General features: G+C 44.6%; 1 protein-coding gene across 1 annotated transcript in view; it reads left to right on the forward strand.

The window, feature by feature from the left end:
• pax5 (paired box 5) overlaps window positions 1–10,000 on the forward strand; it is a 55,697-nt gene that overhangs the window by 22,469 nt on the left and 23,228 nt on the right. The window contains 1 exon segment of the mRNA XM_077017585.1: window positions 5,301–5,482. Within this exon segment, the coding sequence (XP_076873700.1) occupies window positions 5,301–5,482 (182 nt within the window).

A 10,000-nucleotide genomic window follows, 5' to 3' on the forward strand; every position in this document is an offset into this window, starting at 1 on the left:
AAAGAACATGAGCAGAGACGAGGAGTAGCATCATACACCAGCACACAGCACAGCGAATACCACTGAGAGAGAGAGAGACAGAGAGAGAGAGAGAGAGAGAGTGAATGTGTGTATATGTGTGTGTGTGGTTTGTGAGGGCTTGTGCACATATAAGAAAAACTGGGTGTAAGAGTGTCTGACTGTGTGCTGCCTACCAGAGTGTTTTACTGATTTTGTAGGGTACATATTTATCGTCATTTGTTAATTTGGTGAACAGAAATAAATGTGGCGATGACAAGGTGGGTGGAGTTGAGTTGTGCAGCAGGGGGCGGGGCGTTAACCTCCATCGGTGCAGTAGGGGGTGGGGCGTTAACCTCCATCGGTGCAGCAGGGGGCGGGGTGTTAACTTCCATCGGTGCAGCAGGGGGCGGGGCGTTAACCTCTATTAGTGCAGCAGGAGGCGGGGCATTAACTTCCATCGGTGCAGCAGGGGGCGGGGCATTAACCTACATCGGTGGTTAAAACATGTTCACACTGCCGACCCGTCGGACCTGCTCTGATCACTGACACGAGTGCAATGGGGTGCACAAATATACCTAAACATAAACAAACATAAACAACATTAACATAAACGTGTCACACTCCTCATGACTCCACATTCAAACCGCAAACCTCACCCCTCTAAGAATACATCTCCCAATTACAGACTAAATGCAACTGATGTACTTATTTTTTCACTAAGAAAAACAATTCTGTTGTGATTACTAAATACACACTGCTGTGTGAATCAGACTAATTTCTATGTCATGCATAGAAATGTAAGCTATTAAAATATTTACATCATTCTTAATGCAGGCATTTACAATAATAGCGATAGTGCTAATAATTTGTATTACCGTGTAGTGATTTATACTGACGTGAGATTCATCTGTGCCTGCTCACGCTCGACTTTTTAGGGGAATGTGGGGAGCTCATCTGATTGGACGGTACAGCTGCTGAGTCATGTGATCAGTGTGACCCGACCCCGTGGTGTAATGGTTTCTCTCCGCTGAGTCATGGGATCAGTGTGACCCGACCCCGTGGTGTAATGGTCTCCCTCTGCTGAGTCATGTGATCAGTGTGACCCGACCCCGTGGTGTAATGGTCTCCCTCTGCTGAGTCATGTGATCAGTGTGACCCGACCCCGTGGTGTAATGGTCTCCCTCTGCTGAGTCATGTGATCAGTGTGACCCGACCTCGTGGTGTAATGGTCTCCCTCTGCTGAGTCATGTGATCAGTGTGACCCGACCCCGTGGTGTAATGGTTTCTCTCCGCTGAGTCATGTGATCAGTGTGACCCGACCCCGTGGTGTAATGGTCTCCCTCTGCTGAGTCATGTGATCAGTATGACCCGACCTTGTGGTGTAATGGTGTCCCATCCATACGTGTCTGTTCTGAGGTCTTGTTCCTTGTTGCTGTGACTGTTCTGTGTCCACAGCAACAGAGACCCTATAAGGGGGATACGAGTGTAAGACCATGTGAGTGTGTGAATGTGTGAGTGTGAGTGTAAGACCATGTGAGTGTGTGAGTGTGTCAAAGTCAAATTTATGTATATAGCGCTTTTCACAACACATGTTGTCACAAAGCAGCTTTACAATCGTATGGGTCCAGATCCCTAATGAGCAAGCCAAAGGCGAAAATGGTGAGGAAAAACTCCCTATAGGGTGGGGATTAGGAAGAAACCTTGGGAGGACCAAGACTCAAAAGGGAACCCATCCTCCATTGGGCGGCCCGTTAGCACAAGTCTGTATTTGTGGTCAAAAGGTTGGTCTACAGTTATGATTAAGGTTCTTGTTCGCCGGCCAAGTAGTCACAGTCCCTCCAGTGCGGATGGTGAGCCTCAGGTAGGAACTAGCATCAGCACGGCCATGGCACATCCAATCATGGCATCAGTACATCCACCGGCAAGCCAGACCATCTCCCAGATGCTTGTAGGTGCTTGCATGCCATTATCTTGGTTAGAAGCATGCAAAAAGATAGACAATACAGGTTGAGTGTGTGGACATGAATTTAAACCACCATTGATTTAAATGTACATAGCTAACGTGTCAGTGATTAGCATGTGGCTCCAGCAGGCTAATCTATAGCAGCATAACTAAAGAGAGGGGTTCAGAGGTGACCACAGTCATGAAGGCTCACTGAGACATTGCTTTCCAGCCAATTCATTGTCACAACTAGAGTGACTCCATGACACAGCTGGATGACAGCATCAACATCTCAGATTACCAGAAATCTCAACGTCTGGGGGCCCCCGAGCCCCACACCTTACAAGGGGAATATTAGCTGAAGGCTTGATTAAATAGGTGAGTCTTAAGTCTAGATTTAAAGATTGGAACTGTGTCAGAATCTCGGATTGGAGCTGGAAGGCTATTCCATAATTGAGGGGCTTTAAAGGAGAAAGCTCTGCCTCCGGCTGTAGTCTTACAATTTTTTGGAACTAGGAGAAATCCAGCATTTTGGGAGCGCAAGTGGGGTGAGATGGATTGTAGTAAGCAACAAGTTCATTCAGATATTGTGGGGCAAGACCATTTAACACCTTATAGGTTAAAAGAAGAATTTTAAATTCAATTCGATATTTAATCGGAAGCCAGTGTAATGCCGCGAGAGTGGGACTAATATGATAGAATTTTCTAGCCTTAGTTAGGACTCTAGCTGCAGCATTTTGTACAAGTTCTAACTTCTTTATGGAGTGTTTAGAGCATCCAATTAGAAGACCATTACAGTAGTCCTTGACGAGACAAAAGCATGGACCAGCTTCTCTGCATCAGCTAATGAAAGTGTCTCAACTTGGCAATATTACGTAAATGGAAAAAGGCAGCCTTAGTGACATTGCATATATGTGTGTCAAATGAAGGATCCGAATCAATAGTGACACCTATTGTTGCAGTAGATTTAGGTGTTACTGAAAAACCATCTAGGGTAAGGGGAATATCAACCCAATTGTTTCTAGCAGCTTTAGGCCCAAGAATCAGCACCTCAGTATCGGAATTTAGTTGAAGAAAATTAGATGCCATCCAGTTTTTAATGTCCTGGATGCAGTTCTCAATATTGAGAGTAGTAGTGATATCATCCGGATTGGAAGATATATACAACTGAGTATCATCTGCATAGCAATGGAAGCTAATACCATGCCTACGAATGATAGTGCCCAGTGGTAGCATATATAATGAGAATAATTTGGGGCCCAATACAGATCCTTGTGGGACGCCATATTTGACCTTAGTACACTCTGGGCATTCGTTATTTACTAGTACAAATTGGTAACGATCTGTCAGGTAGGACCTAAACCAAGAGAGTGCTTGACCTCTTATGCCAATGAGTGTGTGAGTGTGTGAGCGATAGGCTAAGTGCTGAGTTTGTATGACCAGCAGAACGGCCACAACTCTCACACACTGTGGTTCGGTAACTATGCAATGACATCGTAGACAGGCGCCATTAAACCAGTGCTGTCTGCACCTGACACTATAGACCCAGTTAAACCAGTAATGGTGTTAATGTATGTAATAACACGAACACGCATGCAAACACACTGCTAGCAGAAGGAGTGACTGCAGGTTCCAAACACGAGGGAAAGCACACTCTGAGTGTGTGTGTGTGTGTGTGTGTGTGTGTGTGTGTGTGTGTGTGTGTGTGTGTCTTTCAGAGAAGGTGAAAGCAATAAGCCTGCTGAAATGGTGCCATCACACAGACATGATTGATCAATTGAATTCTATCAGACACACTGACTACTGGGATTAAAAGGGTCAAAACACTGTAGATCATACACTCTTCACCATGGGTTTGTGTGTGTGTGTGTGTGCATGCTTGTGTACATGCATGTGTGTGTATGTAGTCACTGACCATCTAGAATAGGTATGTGTGTGTAGGTGTGTGTGGTCGTTCAGTCCCTGTCAATGTAAACTGCAGTGTATTTAAGACACACTGTCTGAGATGATCCAGACTCCATAACTCCATCTCTCCCATATTATTATGGTCTAAACCAGATATGAGTCCATATTTAAATGCACCAGCTCCCCCCACGAATAAAGCAGGACAATACAAAGAAACATTTATGGCACTATTCTGCCTGTTGGCTCTTTAATCTCTCTATAGCTTTATTTTTGCTTCTCTCTCTATCCCTCCTTCTGTCTCTGTCTACCTCTCCTCCCTCCCTCCCTCCCTCCCTCCCTCCATCTATCCCTCCTTCTGTCTCTCTCTCTCTCTCTCCCTCTTTCTTTCTCTCTCTCTCTCTCTCTCTGGTGTGGTCAGGATTGCCCCTGCCCTCCAGGTCTCCAGAATAACGCTCTTGGAGGTATTTTGGAGAAATGAATTGGCTCTATATCAGGGATTTTCGTTTCTGCCCCCCCACGCCTCCCACCCCACCCCCCCACGCCTGTCTCTGTAATCATTTGAAGCCAGTAGCTTTCACTGCTCTTATAATTGTCTCCTCAGAAACTGAACAGCTCTGTAATAACTCACACTCACACTTTAACACTGTTGTGTGTGTGTGTGTGTTTGTGTGTGTGTGTGTGTGTGTGTGTGTGTGTGTGTTTGTCTGCCTACCAGTGTACATTTCTCTGGTTGAAAAGTAAATTGTACCAAAGTACAATAGAGATTTTCTTATATTTATCGTTTGGCTAATAAAGGAGGAAAACGTCTTTAGCTTGATCAGCTAACCAGCAGGTTTTGACCCTTCGCCTATGAACAGGCAGCCTGCTTCCTATTAAAAGTTCATATTAAATGAACCACCTTGAACATGTTGGTGAACTCTGATTTAAAAATCACACATGCCTCCACATAAACTCCAAACTCGATTACAGTTTCAACAGTTTGGAACTTTGTACAACAGTAACCATGTCTGTAACCATGACACTTGTAACCATGACATTGTTATTGTCACTGAGAAAAATCCCACCCCTCAGTAATGCGAGCTGTCCTTTGATTGGCTTTCGTGTGAATGACAAGATGGCAGGATTTATTCATGGAGGGTGGAGCTATACAGATTCACTACCCTCCTGTTCCCCAGACAGAAACGCAACATCAGTGTTGCTAACTGGTCACGTAGCAGTGATTACACGACCGGATTAACACGTGAGGTGAATATGCAGAAACTGGCAATCTATAGTTGACCTAGTCATAGATTTCAGCAGTCTTTCTGGGTTGAGATTATTTTTTATTTAGATGTAGCAACAGTGAATTACAAAGAGTTGAGTTCCCCACATTCAGGTAATTTCATGTTATCTGTTTCTTTAAATACTTCACACAGCCTGGTTCTCATAGCAGTGTGTCTTTTGTTCTCTTTAGATCTTCAGGAGTCTTCTTTGGCAAATGGCCACGCCCACTCAGGGCGGGACTTTCTGCGCAAACAGATGCGAGGGGAGCTCTTCACGCCACAGCAGCTCGAGGTATTGGACCGTGTGTTTGATCGACAGCCCTACCCCGACATTTACCCCGCCCCTGACAACAGCAGCTGCAAGCCCACCCAGGTAAGAGCTGAGGGGAGGGGCCTGTCTCCATGGAAATGCCATGAGGGGGAGTGGTCAATGACAGGCCCCCTCCTGCTTGAAGCTCCACTCTTCCCTGCATGGCTGCCGGCACTGCTTGACCCCCTTCCAACCCCACTGTTGACCCTTGACCTTTCAGACCCCAGTGTTGACCCTTCACCTTTATGAGCTTATGCTTACGGCTTGACCCCACTGCTGCGGACGCGCTGCCAATAGAGGTTTTATGTTGGGTTAGGTCAGGTTATGACCCAGCGGTTCAGCCCACATGCATGCCAGGCTTTGCAAAAAGCTGCTCACACTTGACATTAGACTTTTACATACAACTGCTTCATTGCAAAACAAGCAAAAGGTGACAATAGTAAACACACACACACACACAAGTACACAAATAGACAAATGTCTGATGAAACTAATGCTAATTTCAAGGTTGTTACATTGCTTGTTGCTATATCATAGTAAGGTGGTGCTGGTTATATCAGTGTTAGATATGTTGGTTATCAGATAAGTGGTAGAGATGTTGGTTATATCCAGTGTTGGGAACGTTACTTTAAAAAAGTAATTAGTTATAGTTACTCACTACTTGTTCAAAAAAGTAACTAAGTTAGTAACTGAATTACTCTATAATAAAAGTAACTCGTTACCAGGGAAAGTAACTATTTGCATTACAGTAAAAAAAATGTTATATGCCAATGAATAAGGATTTAAAAGGAGTTTTCACAGTCAGTTGAAATGAGTAGATCAGAAAGGTGTTTAACTTTTGATATTTATTGCACATCCACAGACCAGTGCAGGATAAAATCCTTTAAAATCCCAAATCTTTGTAAAAAAAAAAAAAAGCAAAAGTAAACAGTTACACTATATAAAGTGCATTTACATCTATCAAATTATATTAAATTCTCTCAACCTGAGACAATTGGTTTGTTCACAACAGAAGTACACTTAACAATAAAACCTCTATTCTTAATTAAATAAATCAAATACCCAGTCTGGTAGACATTCAGGAACTTCAAGTATTTTCTTAAATAATGTTCATATCGCCACCTTGAAAATGCTAATTTTCTTCGGCTTGCTCCTGACTCACCATTTCTGACTCTTCTCCGTTTGTGTCGTGTGTCACTGGTGTGCTTCGGCGAGCGTGTGTAAAAACACTGGCTCTGATTGGCTACCATAACGCTGCCTTAGCCAATTGCTTACTGACTTGTTAAGTTAAACAGGTGTTACACCGAGAACCGTGATCTATCGGGATCTGTTACTCCTCACTAGCCTGGGCAGCGGTCCGCTCGGATTACTGTTAGTATATCAATATATAGTAACGCACCGCTTTTAATGACCAGTAACGTCAACTGTGTTGTAACGACAGGAAAAGTAATTAATTATATTATCCTGTTACTGACAAAATGACGCCGTTACCTAACACCGTTATTTTTAACGGCGTTATTCGCAACACTGGTTATATCAGATAAGTGTTAGATATGTTGGTTACATCAGATAAGTGTTAGATATGTTGGTTATATCATGCTAATTTAGATGTATGACGGTAACTCAGTAACTGTTACTAACCAGATGCTCAATTTAGTAACTGCAACTATGACCCCTGTGTGTGTGTTGCTGAACCTGTTCATGTCTATGGTGTATGTGTGATGTCAGACCTGTTTATCTTTGTGGTGTGTGTGTTGTCAGACATGTCCATGGTATGTGTGCTGTCAGACATGTCTGTGGTGTGTGTGCTGTCAGACATGTCCGTGGCGTGTGTGCTGTCAGACATGTCCGTGGTGTGTGTGCTGTCAGACATGTCCGTGGTATGTGTGCTGTCAGACATCTCTGTGGTGTGTGTGCTGTCAGACATCTCTGTGGTGTGTGTGCTGTCAGACATGTCCGTGGCATGTGTGCTGTCAGACATGTCCGTGGCATGTGTGCTGTCAGACATGTCCGTGGTGTGTGTGCTGTCAGACATGTCCGTGGCATGTGTGCTGTCAGACATGTCCGTGGTGTGTGTGCTGTCAGACATGTCCGTGGTGTGTGTGCTAATTTATCCATTCATGGTGTGTTTGATGACGGATCTGTGCGTGGTGTGTGTGCTGATGGAGTGTGGGGTACAGATTTTTGGCAGATTTTTTTTTCTGGTTGTTTCTTTGTTTTGTTTTTTAGCTGGTTTCACACACACACACACACACACACACACACACACACACACACACACACACACACACACACACACACACAGTGTCATGGTTCTATAGACTCATCTCAAAGTCCCGTAATTCCTCAGTCCATTTCACTGCTGAGCACTAAAGCTGGCAGGGTCAAAGATCGCCAACCTGCCAACCGGGTATTAACCTCTGGGTCACACCAGCTCCCCTGTGTGTCTGTGTGGGAGTGGGTTAGTTCTTAAAACAAGAACAATCACACTGGGAGAGTACCCTTAGTCTGACAGAGAGAGTATGAATGTGTGTGTGTGTGTGTGTGTGTGTGTGTGTGTGTGTGTGTGTGTGTGTGTGTGTGTGTGTAAGAGCGTGTGTAAGAGATGGTGCAGGTGGTGAAAGTGGTGTAGATGGTGCAGGTGGTGTAGATGATGCAGGTGGTATAGATGGTGTAGATGGTGAAGGTGATGTAGGTGGTGAAGGTGGTGTAGATGGTGTAGAATGTGCAGGTGGTGAAGGTGGTGCAGATGATGTAGATGGTGCAGGTGGTGTAGATGGTGAAGGTGGTGTAGATGGTGCAGGTGGTGTAGATGATGTAGATGGTGTAGGTGGTGCAGATGGTATAGATGGTGTAGATGGTGCAAGTGGTGTAGATGGTGTAGATGGTGCAGATGGTGAAGGTGGTGTAGATGATGTAGATGGAGCAGGTGGTGGAGATGGTGTAGCTGGTGAAGGTGGTGTGGATAGTGTAGAATGTGCAGGTGGTGTAGATGGTGCAGGTGGTGTAGATGGTGCAGGTGGTGTAGATTATGTAGATGGTGCAGATGGTATAGATGATGTAGATGGTGCAGGTGGTGTAGATGGTGTAGATGGTGTAGATGGTGCAGGTGGTGTAGATGATGTAGATGGTGCAGGTGGTGCAGATGGTATAGATGGTGTAGATGGTGCAGGTGGTGTAGATGGTGTTGATAGTGCAGGTGATGTAGATGGTGTAGGTGGTGTAGATGGTGATGGTAGTGTAGATGGTGCAGGTGGTGTAGATGGTGAAGATGGTGTAGATGGTGCAGGTGGTGTAGATGGTGCAGGTGGTGCAGGTGGTGTAGATGATGTAGATGATGTAGATTGTGCAGGTGATGTAGATGGTGTAGATAGTGCAGGTGATGTAGGTGGTGTAGATGGTGCAGGTGGTGTAGATGGTGTAGATGATGTAGATAGTGCAGGTGATGTAGATGGTGTAGGTGGTGTAGATGGTGAAGGTGGTGTAGATAGAGTAGATGGTGCAGGTGGTATAGATGATGTAGATGGTGAAGGTGGTGCAGGTGGTGTAGATGGTGCAGATGGTGAAGGTGATGTAGATGGTGAAGGTGATGTAGATGGTGCAGGTGGTGGAGATGGTGTAGATGGTGCAGGTGGTGTAGATGGTGAAGGTGGTGTAGATGATGTAGATGGTGCAGGTGGTGTAGATGGTGCAGGTGGTGTAGATGATGTAGATGGTGAAGGTGGTGCAGGTGGTGTAGATGGTGCAGATGGTGAAGGTGATGTAGATGGTGAAGGTGATGTAGATGGTGCAGGTGGTGGAGATGGTGTAGATGGTGCAGGTGGTGTAGATGGTGAAGGTGGTGTAGATGATGTAGATGGTGCAGGTGGTGTAGATGGTGCAGGTGGTGTAGATGGTGCAGATGGTGAAGGTGATGTAGATGGTGAAGATGATGTAGATGGTGCAGGTGGTGGAGATGGTGTAGATGGTGCAGGTGACGCGGCAAACGCCTCCGCCGTTTGCGGAGGTTTGCGGAGTCGCGCGCTACGGTCACTCGCGAAAGTATAACTAGCTTTATAGGGGAGATGCGGAAAGTAGGGCTGGGTATCGATTCAAATTCCAAGAATCGATCCGATTCCGATTCTGAAGATTAAGAATCGATTTATTTCGATTTAAACCGATTTAATCGATTTGATCTGATTCGATCAATATTCAGGGTTTAGTGTTATTAAAAATGTATTTGAGCTGTTTCCTGACTATGTACAGAAGCAACATGTTAAAACTAGTATTATATCGATATTAATCAGCAAATAGTTACTGGTAGTTGGTAGTTACTGATGGCTGGAAGACTGGTGAAAAGGGTCATCATAAATCTACCTTCAAGAAAGGTAATCCAGGACAATAAACAGAGGGCATCTTTGAGGTGTCTATATCTGCAACAGTGGACTCCTACTGGGACACTAACCAGTGCATTATTATTATGATTGAAATAATTAAGAATTCACCCAAAAGCTGTTGCTACCAAATGCATTTTTATTTTAAAAGTGCTCACACTTAATAAACTGAAAGTATAAAATGTAAACGTGTATTTTTCTTTAAAGT

The sequence above is a fragment of the Brachyhypopomus gauderio genome, chromosome 1 (assembly GCF_052324685.1).
Source record: "Brachyhypopomus gauderio isolate BG-103 chromosome 1, BGAUD_0.2, whole genome shotgun sequence".
Taxonomy (NCBI): Eukaryota; Metazoa; Chordata; class Actinopteri; order Gymnotiformes; family Hypopomidae; genus Brachyhypopomus; species Brachyhypopomus gauderio.